Genomic DNA, 18097 nt, shown 5'->3' on the forward strand with positions numbered 1-18097 from the left:
AATTGCTGTGATTCCCCCAAAACTGAGGTGGAAAAGCTCCTCCTTCCTTCCCCACGGGATGAGTTCTCAGCCCTGTGGCTCCATGTTCAGGGAGAGGATCCCCCCAAACCCTGGCCTGGTCCCAGAAATCAAAGACACCCCAAACTGCCAGGTGGGGACCAGCCAGGCAGGTTTTATTCCCCTTCCCAGGCTCCTGAAAACCTCCAGAGCCCAGCATGGAGGCGACACAAACCCCAAATTTGTGTGTGGGGACTCAGAGCACAGCAGGATGGGCCCAACCATCCCCCGGCATGAACAGAAACCTCCAGCACTGGTTTTGCTCCCTTTTTTTATAGATTTGTGTGTGGATATATAGAAAATACTGAGAACCGTGGGGTGCCAGCAGAGGAGCCACAACCAACTCTGAGATGGGGAGTAAAAACGGGGTAGTCCGGATTGTCCCCTCGCTGTCACCCGCGGCGATGGCAGCGCTAGGGCCGGGCGTGGTGCGGGACGTGCGGGGAGCCGCAGGAACGCTGCCCGTGCCACGGAGCTGCCGGGTACAGCCGGGGCCGTGGCGAATTCCCCCCGAAGGACGCTGGGAAGCGGCCGGTGGCCAGCGGCCGGCACAGCTCCGAGGTCACAACCAAAGGGCTGGGGAAAGCCGGGATCACCAGGGGGTTTGCGGAGAGCGCCGGGGCCACCGGCACGCCCCGCGTTTTCAGCTGCTCCTGGGGGCTCCCGAAGCCGCCTGGGAAGTGCAGCGCGGCTCCCTGGAAAGCGTCCGGTGGCAGTGGCGTGGCGAAGCCCGGAGAGGCCACCACAGCCTTGGGTTTGGCCAGCCTTTGGTGGCTTCCCGGCGAGCGCGTCCCCCCGTCCCTGCCCTCCTTGGCCAAGGGGGACACGGCGTGTGACTTTGCAGTGGGGCCGAAGGACTCCTCGTCCTCTTCATCATCCTCATCCTCCTCCTCCTCCTCGTCGCGACCGTGCCCGGCGGGGCCGAAGGTGGCCCCGGGAGGCACCCAGCAGGCCCGGACAGCGGCGGCCCGGCACTCCCACGGCCGCCCCGCTTTGCTCCGCAGCTCCTGGGGCTGCTCAGGCTCCCTGGGCCGCGCCGGCAAGGCGGAGGGCGGCTCCAAAAAATCCTTCAGGTTGGAGAAGTACCCCCAGAGCGGGGGGCAGCCGCCGGGCTGCAGCCCCTCGCTGCGGTAGGCGTGGAAGTAGCCGGTGAAGACGGCGGGGGCCGGGCCCCCGTCCTCAGCCCGAGGGCAGCCCTGGCTGTCTCTGCCTCCCGGGGATGGCTCGTTCCCCTCGCTCGGAGCTCTATCCGGAGCTCTCGACGGCTCCGGGCTCCTCTGCTCAGCCAGGCCAGGGCCGCTGACCGGCCGGGGCGGCTCGGGGCCGCTGTCGCTCTGTGCCCGCCGGCCCTCGGGGCAGTGGCGTTTGTGGCAGTGCAAGGACTCCGCCTTGCTCACCTGCGCCAGCAGCTTCTTCTTGGCCAGTGGGGACATGATGGGATGGTTCCCTTTGGAGTAGAAGCTGGAAAAGAGGCGCTTGTAGGTCTCGCTGTGGGTCGTGCAGGGGCTGGGACATCTCCCCGAGGGGCTGGGGGCTGTGCGGGCCGGGCTGGAGCGTCCGTCTGTCCCCCCGCCTCGCTCTGGCGCATCCTCCGCACCCACCTCCGGCTGCCCCTTGTCCGGAGCCAGCTGTGAGCAGAGGGGGTCGGGTGTGGGTGCCGCATCCCGAGCTGGGGTCCGGCTCCCCACCCACCTCTGGCTGCCCTCTCACCCTCCACCCTTCCCTTCCCTTCCCTTCCCTTCCCTTCCCTTCCCTTCCCTTCCCTTCCCTTCCCTTCCCTTCCCTTCCCTTCCCTTCCCTTCCCTTCCCTTCCCTTCCCTTCCCTTCCCTTCCCTTCCCTTCCCTTCCCTTCCCTGTCCCGGCCGGGGATCCGAGGCTGCTCCCAGCCCCTCCGGAGGGGCCGCACACCTGCTCGCGGCCCTTCTCCTTCCTGGCCTTCTTGCTCTTGTCGTCCTTGGAGACCTTATACTGCCTGCGGGGTTTGCTGGGTGGCAGCGGCTTGTCCTCCTCGCCCTTGAGGTGTCGCACGTAAGGAAGGACGAGCCTGCGGAGCGAGCGGGGAGCGCGGTGAGCGCCAGGGGAAACTGAGGCACGCGGCAGGACAGAGCCCCGGGCCCGCCCGGCCCCACCTCTCGTAGTGGCGCCGGGTGCAGGTGGCCGCGCTGGTGCTGCCGGGGCTGCCCCCGAGCTCGTCGTACACGTTCTTCCAGAGCCGGCGGCCCGTCACCTGCGGCGGGAGGGAGGGAGGGAGGGAGGGAGGGAAGGTGAGCCCTGGCACCCGGGGGACACCCTGGGACCCAGGGGACATCCCAGGCACCCCAGGGGACACCCTGATACCCAGGGGTCACACTCGTGTCCAGCCCTGATGTCTAGGGGACACTCCAGCACCCAAGGGACACCCTGACTCCCATGGCCACCACTCACCAGCTCGTAGGCTCCCAGCTTTTCCACGGCCTTGTAGATCTTCCAGAGGTTAACTGGGAATAAACGGGAGATGCTGAGGCTCAGGAGGATACGAGACCTGTGCACGGCCACCACCCCCTGTGCCCTGTTCCCTGTCACCGGGGCGGGACATACTCTGCTTGAAGCCGAGGTGCGGGATCCTCTCGATGGGCGTGCGCCGCTCCTTCATGAACTTGTAGAGGCTGACGAGGAAAGCCTCCTCCTCCTCCTTCTCCTTGTCCTCATCTTCCTTGTCCTTGTCCCCACCTTCTCCCACTGCCTCATCCCCCTCGGCGCCATCCCTGGCCCCCGGCGCGTCCTGTGGGACACGGGGCTGAGTTTTGGGGAAGCTGCAGCCCGAAATCCGCACCCCCCGCAGCCCGGCGGTGTTCAGGGAGCTCCGGACCTGTTCTGTGTTCGGGGAGCCCCGTTCCCCATTCAGGGAACCCCGTTCCCGTTCCCCGTTCAGGGAACCCAGTTCCCGTTCCCCGTTCAGGGAACCCCGTTCCCGTTCCCCGTTCAGGCAGCCCCGGGCCGGTGGCCAAGTTGGTCAAAGCGCTGGATGCGGGTGAGAACACGAGGAGCGGCTTCCAGGAAAACAGACGGGCAGAAATTCAGAATTCAGCTCCCCCCCCGCACTGCCGCCGCCTTTCTCAGCTAAAAATGTTCCTCGTTTGTTTGTTCTACATTTTCCGGAGTTATAAAACTTGTTGCTATTTTTGGTCAAAGAAGCCGCTCGGCTCCCAAGTCCGTCCTTTTCTATTTTTTTTAGTCTTTCTTTTTTAAATTTTTTTTTATGATTCCTTCTATTCATTTAACAGCTTGTGACAGACAGTGGATTTTAACGGCTGAAAGAGTTCAAAGCTTTCTTTTCTTTTTTTTAATTTTTTTTTTTCTGGGTGAAATAAAAAGCTGCTGGAAGGAGGGAAAAGCTCCAGCGCCACTAAATCCAAACCACTTTTCCTCACGAGCATAAAAAATAATCCTATTTCTATGGGACCGCTTGCTTCTCCCCCCAAAACTGCCATTTTTGGTCCATTCCCCCTCATCGCCCCCCACCCAAAGCTGGGAATTTCACATTTCTCTGCCTCATCCTCACTTCCACCGGCGGCCGAAGCGCTCCTCGCCCTTCCCTCCCCCTTCCTCCCCCGGATTTTGGGGCGGTCAGCACCCCCAAACCCCCCGTGGTACACTCACGGTGGGGTGGGCGGTGCTCGAGGGCTCTTTGGGGTCTCCTTGCGGCTCTTGGTTGTTCTCCATGGAGGGAGAGTCGCTGGCTTTGGGTTTAGGAGGGGTCCTGGAAGGGAGAAAAAACGGGAGAGGGTGACACCCCAAACTGTTGCTGCTCTGCTAAAATTTCGGGTGAACCGGGAGGATTTGGCGTTGCCCACCAGGCACAGCAACCGGCCGCGGCCCGAAGCTGCTCCGTCCGTGCCTCCCTCCCTGCCCCCCACATTCAGGGCTCGCCACCCCCAAATCTCCCCCCCGCGCCCCCCAGTTTTTGAGGAAAAACCCCGGGAAAACTGCGAAAAGCGGCGATGCCAACCTGGGGAAGGAGCGGGGCGGGCAGAGGGGTCCCCAGGCGCTCCCCGCGCCCCCCGGTCCCACCGAGCCCCTCCGGCGCCCCCGGTCCCGCTCACCGGCCACGCCCGCGCCACGTGACCATGGGGCGCACCCGAGGGCGGGGCCTCCCCGCCCCCTTCGCTGCCAATTGGCTGGAGCCAACACGCCCCTTCTCCTATTGGGCAGCCGTGCTTCCTGTCCCCGCCCCCCCGCGAAGGGCACGCTGGGAGTTGTGGTCCCGAAGAACCAGCGCGCGCGGGGCCGTGGGTGAGCACACCTGAGCACAGGTGCGTGCAGGGGTGACACGCGCGTGTGCCAGTGTGGGCGCAGGCGCCCAGTTGTGTTTACACGGGCACAGAGGCGCCAGCACGTTCGTGAGTGCAGATGAGCACACCTGAGGACAGGTGGGCATATTTGCGTCTGTGTGTGCAGGTACAGGTGACACACACACAGGTGTTTATTAGGTCCAGGTGTCCCTCTCACACCTGTGCGTGCAGGTACAGGTGACACACACACCTGTGTGTACAAGTACAGATATCACACACACACCTGTGTGTGCAGGTGCCAGATGTCACATACACCTGTGTGTACAGGTACAGGTGACACACACACACTTGTGTGTGCAGGTACGGATGTCTCACGCACACCTGCATGTGCAGGTACAGGTGTCTCACACACACAGGTGTTTATCGAGTCCAGGTGTCCCTCTCACACCTGTGCGTGCAGGTACAGGTGACACACACACCTGTGTGTACAGGTACAGATGTCACACACACAGAGGTGTTTATCGGGTCCAGGTGTCCCTCTCACCTGTGTTGATCAGGTGCAGGTGCTACCCCCGTGTCCCGCCCCCGCGGTGCCCCCGCCGGCCCCGGTTCGGTTCCCGGCACCGCTGACGCGATTTCCGCCCTTCCCGGCCGCGCTCCCCGAGCGCAGGAAACCGCCGGGCCGTGGGGGGGGGAGGGGGGGGGGCGCACGGGGCTTTTGGGGCGAAACGCGGTCGATTTGAGGCTGAACAACCCCCGCCGGTGCCGGGATGTGGTGGGCTGGGGGCGGCGCCCGGGCTCTAATTACACACTTAATGAGTATAATTAAAACAATAATCACAATAACAATTATTTCGGGTGCGGGCTCAAACTCAGCCCAAACCCCGCCCCGCTCCTCAACCCCGCAGCGTGTCCGCGCCTTCCTCCTCCTTGCTCAAATCACCCAAATTCTGCCTGTTTAGGCCCAAATTCGCGCGGCTGGAGCGTCACGGCCCGGAATAGCGCGGGAGCGCTGCCAAGCCGTGAGTAATGGGCTGAAGTCATCCCTTCCCCATCCCGCGTCGCCGGCTCGGCCCAAGCTCCCCCCCCGGCATCTCGGCGGGCGCAGCCGGAGGGGCCGGGGGCCCGCGGGAGCGGCCGCAGCTCCGGGACCCCCACGGGGCCGGGGGTGCTCCCCGCTTCCCGGCGGCGCTCCCCGCTTCCCGGCGGTTTTGGGGTTCGCGGCCGGTCCCGCTCGGGACGGAGCAGGAGCGGGGACGCGCGGCTCGGGGCGGGCGGAGGGACCCCCCCAGCCCCCCGGGACCCCCGGGACTCACCGGCGGAGGCTCGGGCCGGCCGGAGCGGCGCGCGGGTGTCGCGGAGCGGGACCGAGCCCGGGATGAGTCAGCCCCGCTCGGGGAAGTGGCGTGTGCGAGCCGGAGCGGGGCGAGTCGCAGCCATTGACTCTTTGCTTACCGGAACGGACGCTCTTTTGGGGGTTCTACCCCCGCCTTCTCCAGTGACTGGGCCGGACTTTCCGGCCCCCAAAGCCCCGCTCTCCGCGGCGGAGCCGCCCCGAGGGTGGGGACACAGCGGGATCCTCCGGGCTCCTGGTCCCGCTCCTGCTCCCGGGGGTCTCCAGCATTCCAAGGATGCTGTCCCTGGTCTCTGGAGTGGGAATCCCAGTCCCGCGGGACCGGAGCAGCTCAGACGCGGGGGACAGTCGGGGCTCAGCCCCCCGAGAATCCCCCCCGCTTCAACTCGTGAAAGAGTCCCGAAAAAAAAAAAAAAAGAAAAAGAAGAGAAAAAATCCCCCGGTGACTCATTTTGGGCCAAAAACCCGAGAAAGCAGAAACGGGTAATGTCGGGGGGGGGGAGGGGGCTGGGCTCCTGCCCCCCTCCCGGGGTAGGAAGGGGGTGAAGGAGCCGCGGGTACCACCGAACCCCCCCCTTTCCAGGAAGGCTCCCGCACTCCCCGGGATAAACCCGGGATTTAGCGACAGCGGCTGAAAGCAACAGCAAAAATTCCACTCGGGTTTTTATTCCCGGTTTTTATCTGGGCTGGGATGGCTGCCTCAGTTTCCCCTCGCACCCGGTCCAGCCTTCTCAGCTCCATCGGCGCTGGAAGGGAGTTCAGGAATAAACGGGATTTTAGGAACAGATCGGGTTTCAGGAATAAACAGGATTTTTAGGAACAGATCGAGTTTCAGGAATTAACGAGGTTTTAGGAACAGATCAGATTTCAGGAATTAACGGGATTTTTAGGAACAGATCGAGTTTCAGGAATTAACGGGATTTTAGGAGCAGATCGAGTTTCGGGGTCCTGGGGGCATCTGAGCACCCCTGTGTGGGACCGCGCGTGGGAACCGTCCCGATCCCACATCTCGGAGGATGGAAAATCCCGAAATTCTTCCGGGGTCTCCTGAGGTGCCTGGAGAGGAGCCCCGAGGCACGGGAGTCAGTCACCCAGGGAGCTGCCGCAGGTGGGAGCCCCCAGAGACCCCTGCCCGCGGGCTGGGACCCCTCCCTGATTTCGGATCCCCTCCCCAGAGCTGGGACCCGTCCCCGGTTCTGCTGGGACCCTGTCCCGGTTCTGGGACCCCTTTCCCCGGTTCTGGGTCCCCTCGTCCCCCGCCCCCGTTCGTGGCCGGGTCCGGGACACGGCGCCGTTGGGGACAGGCCCAGAGGAGGAGGAAGAGGAAGGTGAAGAGGAAAGTCCGGTGCCTGTGGTGCAGGATCGCTCCAGCCCTTCCCGGAGCCTCCGCTCTTCCTTCCCTCGCATCCCCCCCCCCACAGCCCGGGTGGGATCCTCTGGAACATCGGTCCCTGGAATATAAGCGCCTGGAGTATCAATTCCTGGACAATCATCCCCTGGAGCCTCAAACCCTGGAACATCGGCCCTTGGAATTTCAAACCCAGGAGCAGCAGCCCCAGGAGTCAGGGAAGGGCGGCAGATCCTGAAATCCTCGCGGAGCACCGAGAGAGGCTCGGAATTCCGGGGGCAGAGGAGCGGGAGGTGCCCGGGCCGGAATTCCCGAGACCCGGCCGCTCCTTGGGTGGGAGAAATCCTGGGAATAGCGAGGGAGCAGCGCGGGCAGAGCCCGGCAGGGTGGGAATTGCGACTCGGGACGTTCCTGAGGGAGCCCCAGCCCCAGGGAAGGATGGAGCAGAATTCCAGGGGGGACAGGAGAGGGAGACCCCGCCCCTGAGAACCCCATTCCCAGGAAAATCAGGAACAGAATTCCAGAGTTGTCCAGAGGAGACCCCGCCCCTGGGGATCCTTATCCCAGGAAAAGCAGGAGGAGGAGCAGGAGACTCTCAGCTGATCCCGATCCCAGAATTTGGCTCCTGGAGCCCATTCCTGGCTGCTGCTCCAGGCTCAGATCCCTGGATTCCCGTTTTTCAGAGAATTTGCTGCCCTGCCCCACCCCACTCCGGGGTTATTCCAGGGCCACCTTCCAGACCCCACTCCAAAGTCTGCATAATTTATTATCCTTAACCAGTAAAAAAAGGGAAAAATTCCAGGGAATAGAAGGAATGGGGGCCAGGAATAAGTCAGTCCAAAAACTGGGAAGTACAGACTGGGAAGGACAGAGGGAGGGAATTTTGGGATACACAGACAGGAAATTTTGGGACACAGGAAATGCTGGGTTAGAGAGGAAATTTTGGAATATAGATGGGAAACTCTGGGACAAACAGGGAATTTTGGGACACCAATGGGAAATTTTGGGATAGACAGGAAATTCTGGGACACAAGAAATGATAGAATACAGACAGGGAATTTTGGGACACAAAAAATTTCGGGACACAGAGGGAGTTTTGGGATACATAGGCAGGAAATTTTGGCACACAGGGAATTTTGGGATACACAGACAGGAAATTCTGGGACACAGAGCAGCCTCTGCTGCAGGTGCTGGGGTTCACAGTGAGCCGCAGGAATTCCCAGACCAGGGAAAAGCTGCTGCATGGATCTTGGCTGGAAGCAGTTGAAGGGCTGGAGCTGTCCCCCATTGTCCATCCAGTCTGGAATTCCAGGAATCTCGCTGGGATTTGGGATGTGGGGATGATTCTTCAAGCAATCCCAGATCAGTGTCCCTGTTTCACCAGCACATCCGACAGGTCCTTGGTGCTCTCCAGCCGCAAATTCTGGGAATGGGAAGGAAAAGCCAAGTCTGGCAAGGCTAGGCTCTGTTCCCTTTGGAATTCCATCCTTTTGGAATTAAATCCCGTGGGAATGAGGCTTGGGAACAACCCCAGCCCCTCCTACTACTGCCTGGGGGCTCTTCCAGGGAATGTGCAGGAATTTCCTCAAGGAAAAGGTGGGAAGGGGCTGCCCAGGGGGGCTTGGAGTCTCCATCCCCTGGAGGAATTCCAAGGAATTCCTGAACGTGGAACAAATCCAGGTGGGGATTTGGGACAGCTTGGAATTGGTGACCTTGGAGAGCTTTTCCAGCCTCTGGCATTCTGGGATTCTGTTCCCTTATCCAGAGTCTGAAATGCTCAGGACAGCTCTGAGGGACAAACCCTGCCCAAGCTGCCGATGTTCCCCTTCCCTGGAGCTGCATTCCATGGAAAAATCAGGAAGGACTGGGAATGAGCTGTATTCCAGGGAAAAACCGGGATTCAGCTGCATTCCATGGAATTCCCAGGATTGATGGAATAAATTGCATTGCGTGGAATCCTGGGACTGATGGGATGAGCTGTATTCCATGGAATAACTGGGATGGATTTGGAATGAGCTGCATTCCAGGGAAAAACCAGGATTCAGCTGTATTCCATGGAATCCTGGGATTGTGGGATGAGCTGCATTCCATGGAATAACTGGGATGGATTGGGAATGAGCTTCATTCCAGGGAAAAACCAGGATTCAGCTGTATTCCATGGAATCCTGGGATTGTGGGATGAGCTGCATTCCATGGAATAACTGGGATGGATTGGGAATGAGCTGCATTCTAGGGAAAAAACAGGATTCAGCTGTATTCCATGGAATCCTGGGATTGTGGGATGAGCTGCATTCCATGGAATAACTGGGATGGATTGGGAATGAGCTGCATTCCAGGGAAAAAACAGGATTCAGCTGCATTCCATGGAATCCTGGGATTGTGGGGATTGCTCCCAGCCCTCACCTTCTCGTTGGCCAGGTGCAGGAGGCACACGAAGGCCAGGGGCACCGACAGGTTGGTGGCCATGGTGGGAGGGAGCCTGTGGAACAGCAGGATTGGGATCAGCGCCCGGAAATCCTGGAGCATCCAGGAATCCAAAGGAGCAGGGACTGGGCAGAACTCGGCTCTTCCTGCATCTGCCAAGAAGGGCTTGCCAGCCTGGCTTTCCTGGGAACACCCGCAGGGAACTTCCCAGTCCCATTTCCCATCCCCATACCTGGAGGGATTTTGCCATTCCCATTGCCATTCCCAATCCCAAGACCATTCCCTGTTCCATTTGGGATTTTCCCATTCCTATTCCCAATCAATGTCCCATCCCATCCCCATTCCCCTGAGGGATTTTCCCGGTCCCATTCCCATTTTTATGAGGGATTTTCCCATTCCCAAGCCAAACCCCGATCCCAATCCCATTCCCATTTCCTTGTCCCATTTGGGATTTTCCCATTCCCATTCCTGACCTGTGGAGCAGATCTTTGGTGAGGTCACTCAGGACCTTCTCTCCAGCCACTTCTGCGTCCGTCCCTTCCCTGGCTTCCTCCCCCTGCTTGGGAAAAACCGGGAACTGCAGAGCCCCAATATTCCATGGAAAAGTCCCAAAGATTCAGTCCAGTGTGGATCTTGGGGTTTATCCCGTGGGATTGGGCTTTATCCCTGTGGAACTGGGGTTTATACCATGGATTTGGGCTTTATCCCCTGGAATGGGGGTTCATCTCCATGGGATTGGGCAGGAATTGCTGCAGAATTCCCAGCAGGAATTTCCCTCCCCACCTCATTTCCTGTTCCCTGCTCCGTCAGCAGCTCCCACATGTTCCTCTTGAGCCGCCTCATGTCCATCCTCTTGGCCGTCCTGGCGTACTGGATGTGGATTTTATGAATCTGAGGAGGGAATCTAGGATTATCTGGGATCATCAGGATCACCAGCGGGATCACAGCCACAACTGCTATCATTCCCAATTTTCCTTGGGAATAACAGCAAGGACAGCCTCACTGCCCAACCCCCGGTGTTCAATTTGGGAACAGCAATCCCAGGAATTGTTCCTCTGGGAACGGCAATCCGGGTGTTTAATTTGGGAATTGTTCCTTTTGGAATGACAATCCCTGCCCAATCCCAGGAAAACACCACGGGGGTGTCACCACGGGGGTGTCCTGGGATTTTTAACCCTGGAGGTGCTGAGAGGTTTTTGCTCCAGACCAGTCCAGAGATGAATTCCCAGCCCAGCAGCTCCCAATCCCTCCCAGTGCTCCCAGTCACCTTCTGGGGTTCGGTGATGAGCTCCAGCTCCCCACAGGCCGGGACATTCCCCCCATTGATCCCGGAGAGCTCTGGAGCCTCGGGATGAGCTGGGAGCTGGCTCAGGAATTCTGCGGGATTGGCATCAGGATCGGGGTCATCATCACTGTCAGGGACCTGCAGGGACACACAGGGGACACCAGAGTTGCTCCAGAGGGTGGGAATTCCTGCCCAGCTTCCCCATGGGATTGGGGTTTATCCCATGAAATTGGGGGTTACCCCCAGGGAACTGGGCCAAGGCTGAAGCCAAGGCAGGTGTAGGGAGCAGCAATCCCAAAATTTTTCCAGTCCTGGGAGTGCCCCAGCCTGGGATAGTGGGAACTGTCCCTCTCCATGGAAAGCTGGGATGAGATGGGATTGATCCATCCCAAACTGGGATTCTGGAATCTGGGGACAAACAGGGACAGAAGGGCTCTGCTGCCACTGGGGGATCCCAGGATTTATCCCAATCCAATTCCCAATCCCAGCCAGCCCTGGAGGGGCCTGGCAGGAAGGGAAGCTCCAGGAGGGATCAGCTCTGAGGGGAGGGATGGAATTCCTTCCCCTGGAAAAGGCTGGAATGGAATTCCTGCAGCTCCTTCCTGGCAAATCCATTCCTGGGAATGTCCCAGGCCAGGCTGGATGGACCCTGCCCCTCCCATTCCTTCCCTCAGGAATTCTGGGCTGTACCTGCAGGGCAGGGCAGAAGTTGGAGGTGTCATTGGGGTTGTTGTAGTCGTAGTCCTCAATCCCAGCCTCAGTATCCAAGGCTCCCGCTGGATCTGACCTCTGGCTGAGCTGGGGGAAGTATTCCGAAATATTCTTGGAAAAAGGCTGAGCCGTGCCCCTTCATCCCCTTCATCCTGGATTGACCCCCTGAGATGAGTCTGTGAGATGATTCCCCTGAATGATTCCCTGGGATCACCCCCTGGGATGGTTCCCTGGAATGACCCCCTGTGACGGTTCCTTTGGGAATTCTCTCACCTTGACCAGGGGTTTCAGGAAGAGCTGCCCCAGGCTCTGGGGCTCATAGTTGAAATCTGCAGGGAGTGTGGTGCTCCGAAGGTTTTGGCTTTCCAGGATGGATTTGGCCAAAGTTATGGATGCCTGGGAATGGAATCAGACAGCTCCATGGAAAAACAGGAAGCTCCAGCAGCTCTCCATGGAAAAGCAGGGAGTGTTTTGTCTGGAAAGGGGCAGGCTCTACAGTGCCTCCCAGACACAAAACTGGAGCTGCCCAAATCCCGGGAATTCCAGGGGCTCTGTGGGCACCTTGGTCTTACGGAAATGGGCCTGGAAGTCGATGTCCTCCTGGAAATCTAACTCAAAAACTTTCCTGGGAATCCTCCGCCGGTAATCCCTCTCTGAGCCTGGGGCTGCTGAGGGAAAAGAGGGAAAAAGGGGAAGGAAAAGAGTCAGGCAGGAAGGATGGATGCCAGGAAGGAAGGAAAAGGAAGGAAAGGGAAGGGGCTGTCACTGTCTGGGGCCAGGTCAAGCCCACCTGGCTCATTCCCAACTGTAACATCCCCTCCAAACAAAGGTCACCCACAAGGACTTCCCCCCTTTTTTTTATAGGAAAGCAGCTGGGGTCAGCGTCAGCTCCCAGGTTTCCAGGAACCCATGGATTTTTGTGGGAGCAGAAACCGATCTAAGTCTGGGGATGAAGGAGTTCTATGGGACTTTGGGAAGGACTGGAGCCCTTCCCGTCCCGGAATCCCGGGACTGGAGCCCTTCCCATCCCAGATTTCTGGAATTCCAGGACTCCCCGTCTCTGGGCACTCACGGGGCTGCCGTGGCCGGAAGCGCCAGTGCTCGGGGCCGGCCCACATGGCGAGGGTGCGGGGGCTGAAGTAGGAATATTCCCCGGGATTCAGGGATACATGCAGGCTCAGTGTGCCGATGTCCCCTTCACCAAAGGGAGCTCCCTCTGGCCTGCAAAAGGAACGGCAGCGCTCAGCATTCCTGGGATTTGTCATCCCTGAGCAGTCCTGGAAAAGTCACAGGAGCTGCGCAGAACTTCCACAGCATTCCCAGGATTTTTTATCTGTGAGCAGAATTCCCTCCGCATTCCCAGGGGATATCTTGTCCTTGCTTACTCCTGGAAAAGGCACAGGAGCTGCTCAGGATTCCCTCAGTATTCCCAAAGGGATTTGTTATCCCTGCTCAGAATTCCCATGGCATTCCCAGGATGTGGTATTCCTGAGCAGTCCTGGAAAAAGCACAGGAGCTGCTCAGGATTCCCTCAGCATTCCCAGGATTTGTTATCCCTGTTCCAGCTCTAGGAGTGAGGCATTGAGGTTCCAGATCCTCAGTTCTGCTGGAAAACCACCTGGATTTGCCAAAGTTCTCCTTGGAAGGCAAAGAGATCCCCAGAATACATTATTGGAATACATTCCTGGATGTATCCAGGACCAGAGCAGGAAATGAGCTCCCCACCAGGACTGGAAATTCCTCCCCAGGCGCTGGGAATTCCTTCCTGGAATTCCACCCCAGCCCAAACCCCAGCCCCGGATCCCCATTCCCACATCTTGCTGTTCTCCTGGAGTTCCGGGCTCCTGTCTCCATCTGGAGAATCCTGCGCGAATTCCGGCTGGGAGGGGCCCCAGCCCTGCTCGTCCTCGCTGTCGGGATCCAGGTTGGGATCAAACACCTGCTCGCTCCTGCGAAACTTCTCCAGGAGCGCCGACACCGACTGCAACACAGGAATTCTGCCTGGATCGGGAATCCTGTCCGGACTGGGAATTCTGCCCTGGGTCAGGAATCCCCAACCCGGGTCAGGAATTCCCACCTGGCTCAGGAATCTGGATCAGGAATTCCCACCCACCCCATTATGGGTCTCCTCATCCCACTTGGTGAACTGGAATCCGGCCAGGGAGGAGCAGATCCGGCGTTTCTCCAGGCACGGGGCCAGCAGGGCTGCAGAGAGGTGGGATACAGGGGAATTCCTGGGATACCAGCAGGAGTCCCCACCTGGCTCTGGAATCCCTAATCTGACACAGGAATTCCCAATCCGGCACAGGAAATCTCAACCTCCAAAATTCCTGCACAGCATCTGAAATTCAGGAATTCCCACCTGGCTCAGGACCTCAAACCCCCACATTTCCCAGTTTTCCAACAGCCTGAGCAGATCTGAGCAGTGAAGAAGGGCCCAGGAAAACAATAAGGGCAGGAAAAGAAAGGCTGGAAAAGGCAGAAGGGGAAGGAAAAAAAAGGCAGAGGGGGGAGTTAAAAATGGCAGAAGGGGGAGGGGAAAAAAGGCAGAAGGGGGAGGACAAAAAAGGCAGAAGGGGGAGGACAAAAAAGGCAGAAGCAGGATTCACCTTTAAGCCCAGCCACAGGGACAGGGTGGGAGCTGGGCAGGGCTAGGCACTCCGAGGAGGGCAGGGGGACAATTCCTGAGTGGAAAAGGAGCTGGCTATGGAAGCTCTGGGAGCGCAGCCCCGTCAGGAAAATCCCGGCAGTGCTGCACTCATCGAAGGAAGCGGCTGCTCTCTGGAACATGGGATCCACCTGGAAATCCAGGAATGGGAATCAGGGAATAGGAATCAGGGAATGGGGCAGAAATCCATGGGGAATGGAGATGGGAATCGGGGACTGGAGATCAGGGAATGGAGAGGGGAATCCAGGAATGCAGGGGATGGAGAGGGGCAGGGAGGGCTCTGATCCCAAAGGACCCATCTCCTTTGCACCCCTGGGAGTGTCCCTGGCCAGGCTGGAGGAGCCTGGCAGAGTGGGAAGTGCTGGAATGGGATGAGCTGAGGGGTCCCTTCTAACTCAAGGAATTCCCAGTGCTGGATTTTAGGAAGAAATTCCTCCCTCTCTGCCCCCAGATCATCCCTGGGAGTGTCCCAGCCTGGGACAGTGGGAGCTGTCCCTGCCCATGGAAGGCTGGGATGAGATGGGATTGATCCATCCCAAACTGGGATTCTGGAATCTGGGGACAAACAGGGACAGGAGGGTTCTGCTGTCACTGGGGGATCCCAGGATTTATCCCAATCCCAGCCAGCCCTGGAGGGGCCTGGCAGGAAGGGAAGCTCCAGGAGGGATCAGCTGAGGGGAGGGATGGAATTCCCTCTCCTGGAATGGGCCAGGATGGTGACACTGGCTGGGATTTAAGGCCCTTCCACCCCAAACCATTCCAGGATCCTTTTCCCAGCCTGAACTCCCACACTGGTGGCTCTGAGATGCCAGGGGAATGGAAAAGCAGGAACACAGGGATGGGGAGGATGAGGAAGAAGCTGAGCCCACCTCATGCCTGCGGCTGGCCTCGGACACGTTGATGTTGCTCAGGTTCTGCTCGATGGTTTTGAAGCTTTGCTTCTTCCTTGGCTGAGCTTTCCTGGCAGCCTCGGGGCTCGAGCTGGAGCCTGGCATGGGAAAAGGGACAAATCCCACCTCAAACTATGGGATGGAATATCCCAAAGGAAGGAGAAAACCTGGAATTTGTACAACAAACTGCAGCGGGTTGAAATTCCTCAGGCAGGATCTACTAAGATGAGCAATGTCCTGGTGGCTTTTTATGGATTTGGCTGGGCAAAAAACTGCTCCTGTTGGATCCCAAACTGCCCCTCCTGTTGGATCCCAAACTGAAATCTGAAACCACTAAGTGACAGATCCAGCTCCTCCTCCCATCCCTCCCTGCTCCAGCATCCCAGGAGAACCAACCTGGAATCTCCCAAACCTTGGAGAAATCAATTAATCCCACATATTTTTGAAACTCCCAACTCCAGAAGTGCGCTGAGGCTTGTCCCGTTGCTGGGTGGGAAATGAGGGAATTTCCTGGGATTTGAGAGAGGAAAAGAGGCAATTCCCACCTTTCTCAGGGCTGTCTAGGTCCCTGGCAGGGGCTGTCTCCTTGCCCAGGTGGCCCAGGACCTTGAAGGCGTCAGCATGGACAGAATCCACACGCACAGCATAGATCTTGGCACTGGCATCCAGAGTCCCAGCTGCCACCTGCAGAGGAACAGGGAATTCCCAGCTGGACAGGGAAAAATCTCACCTGGAGCATCCCACGGCTGATTTCCCAAGTGCTCTTTATCCCAAGGAAAATCACAGATAACAGGGTTATTATGAAAGCTATGGATTTTCCCCAAGGGGATGTTTTCCCCATAGTGTGCTTTATTTTTTTTTTTTTTTTTTTGGATCGTGGTTAAAAATAATTTAGGAATTGTTGAGTTCAGCCATGGGGAGAAGCGGAAAGGGGCGGGTTTGGTCTGCCAGGACCTCTCCTTCCTCAGGGTTACCCCCCTGGGATCATCCCGCTTCCCCAAAGCATGAAAAGGTGAAGGGGGTGAAATTCCAAGGGCCTTTTCCAAGCCCACATCCCACTAGGAAGGCCAAGACCCCAGAGCCTCTTTTCCCATCCTTCCCTCAGAAGCTCCTGGGGACCACATCCCAAACTCCTGTCCCTGCTCATCAATGCTGGAATCCACCTCTCCCTCCCAACAATTCCTGGGATGCTTTTCCCTGATAAATTCTTGGATCAGAACCAGCCCATCACCTCCTTCCTTCCTTCCTTTCCTAGCCTTGTTTTTGCCTCTAAAGCCTCCCATACTTTGAACCTTTTTTGAACACCACAACTGGGAGGACTCGGCCTTTCAAGGACTCTGTGCCTCCAATTCCTGCTGCCTCTCCCAGGGGGTTTTGCCTGCAGCATTGGAGGTTTCACACTAATTAATCCTGGTGTTAATTTGAGGTGGTAAATCTGCAGCAGGGACCCCTCTGACCTGGAAGTTGGTGAGCTCAGAGTTCTTCTGCTTCAGGATGTCGGTCATGTAATCAATCAGGTGCAGCCCAAAGGCATTTTTGGTGGTGATTTTCTGCAACAAAGCACAGCTGTTGACCCCTCCCCTGGCCAGGGCCACCCTGGGGACCCAGGGGACAGCCCAGGTGGCACAGGGGGACGGCAACACCAGCCTGGCTGTGGCCACAGCTTTCTCTTGGCAGAGGAATGGGGAGAGGTTGGAGAGATTGGCAGAGAATCATCTGTAATTCAACAGAAAATTGTTTGGAATTCAAACTCGGGCAGGTCCTGCCCCCAGCACTGGTAACTACAGCACAGGGAGAGAGAGCCTGCAGCTGAAAAAGGACTGGGACTGAGTTACTGTTCTGTTTATTGCTAATTTCACAGCTGTTGTTGTTTTTTGTTTGTCTTGTTAGATATATCAGTAAAGAACTGCTATTCCTATCCCCATATCTTTGCCTGCAAGCTCCCTTAATTCCAAAATTATAGTAATTTGTAGGGAGGGGGGATTACACTCCATTTCAAAGTGAGACTTCTACCTTTCTTAGCAAAGGGTTGTCTTTCAAACCAGGACACCTGGGAAATCCCATAGGAACTTTTTCCTGGGATTGCCAAGAGATACTCCGGAACCCTGCGGACAGAACCCACGTGCTGTGGGATGGCCCAGCTGGGACCGCAGACCTTTATGGTCCCTTAACCTGCCCCACCCCGAAATGCTTCCAACCCCGCCTGAACCGTACTGAGGGAGTTTTAAACCCCGCAAGGCCCAAACGCGGCTGCCCCAACTCACATTCTCTGTGGAGAGCTTGATGCAGGTGCTGTAGTGCTCCGAGATCTGCGCGTTGCTCCACTGGGACAGCGGCGGCTGCCAGCCCTCGGCCCTGCGGGACACAGCTGTGTCGGTGCCCGAGCTCCCACTCAGCCCAAACCCCGCGGGGTCGGTATCGGCATTACTCCCTCAGTCCGGGTCCAGCAGTGTCGGTGCCCACGTCTCCCCTCAGCCCGTGCCCAGCGGTATCGGTGTCCGGGTTCTCCCTCAGACCGGGACACAGTGGAGTCGGTGCCCGGGCTCCCCTTCAGCCCATGCCCAGCGGGGTCGGTGCCCGGGCTCTCCCTCAGCCCCAACCAAGCGGTATTGATGCCCGCGTTCCCCCTCAGCCCGTGCACAGCGTTCCCCCCCCTCAGCCAAGGCCCCGCGCACTGGCCCTACCTGAGCGAGGGTGAGCCGAGGCCCTGCAGCGACGAGTCCACAGCCCTGGAGCGGCGGCGCTGACGCCTCTCGCTCTCATCATCGTTGCTAGGGCACTCAGCGAGTACAGGGGTGCCGGTGCTGCCGAGGGCCCGCGGGGTTGGCGACAGCAAGGACGAGGCGGCGGCCGCGGCAGCGCGGGGGCTGCGGGCAGCCATAGCTACGACTCCGTGCAGCGCTGAGGGAGAGACCGCCCTCTCCGAGGCCACGCCCCCTCCACTCCTCCTGCCCAATCAGCGCGCCGGGTGCCAGCCTGGCAGCCAATCAGCGCGCGGAGCTCCCGCCCCCGAGGCGGGTTTGAACGGCGACGCGCGCTCGGTAACGGCCGTCAGGGGAGGGTGCCCGGGGAGGGAGGGAAGAGAAGGC

At 58.7% G+C, this 18097-nt stretch overlaps 2 protein-coding genes across 2 annotated transcripts; both read right to left on the minus strand.

Annotated features, from left to right (window-relative positions):
• Nucleotides 1-254: 254 nt before the first annotated feature.
• Nucleotides 255-4076, minus strand: ARID5A (AT-rich interaction domain 5A). Its single transcript, XM_062510614.1, has 7 exons — nucleotides 4046-4076; nucleotides 3697-3796; nucleotides 2635-2818; nucleotides 2482-2534; nucleotides 2187-2284; nucleotides 1966-2101; nucleotides 255-1685 (listed from the first exon to the last, which is right to left on the minus strand). The coding sequence occupies exons 2-7, from the start codon at nucleotides 3757-3759 to the stop codon at nucleotides 471-473; spliced, it is 1749 nt and encodes a 582-aa protein (XP_062366598.1). The 5' UTR covers nucleotides 3760-3796; nucleotides 4046-4076; the 3' UTR covers nucleotides 255-470.
• A 4175-nt stretch (nucleotides 4077-8251) lies between these two features.
• On the minus strand, nucleotides 8252-17808 carry NCAPH (non-SMC condensin I complex subunit H). Its single transcript, XM_062510591.1, has 17 exons — nucleotides 17693-17808; nucleotides 17273-17363; nucleotides 16466-16558; nucleotides 15554-15692; nucleotides 14988-15106; nucleotides 14060-14249; nucleotides 13564-13655; nucleotides 13265-13431; nucleotides 12523-12671; nucleotides 12012-12118; nucleotides 11724-11846; nucleotides 11430-11537; nucleotides 10722-10877; nucleotides 10238-10345; nucleotides 9928-10013; nucleotides 9434-9509; nucleotides 8252-8453 (listed from the first exon to the last, which is right to left on the minus strand). Exons 3-17 carry the CDS (start codon nucleotides 16511-16513, stop codon nucleotides 8394-8396), a joined length of 1728 nt encoding a protein of 575 aa, XP_062366575.1. The 5' UTR covers nucleotides 16514-16558; nucleotides 17273-17363; nucleotides 17693-17808; the 3' UTR covers nucleotides 8252-8393.
• Nucleotides 17809-18097: the final 289 nt, after the last annotated feature.

Source organism: Cinclus cinclus, chromosome 29, assembly GCF_963662255.1.
Source record: "Cinclus cinclus chromosome 29, bCinCin1.1, whole genome shotgun sequence".
NCBI lineage: Eukaryota > Metazoa > Chordata > Aves > Passeriformes > Cinclidae > Cinclus > Cinclus cinclus.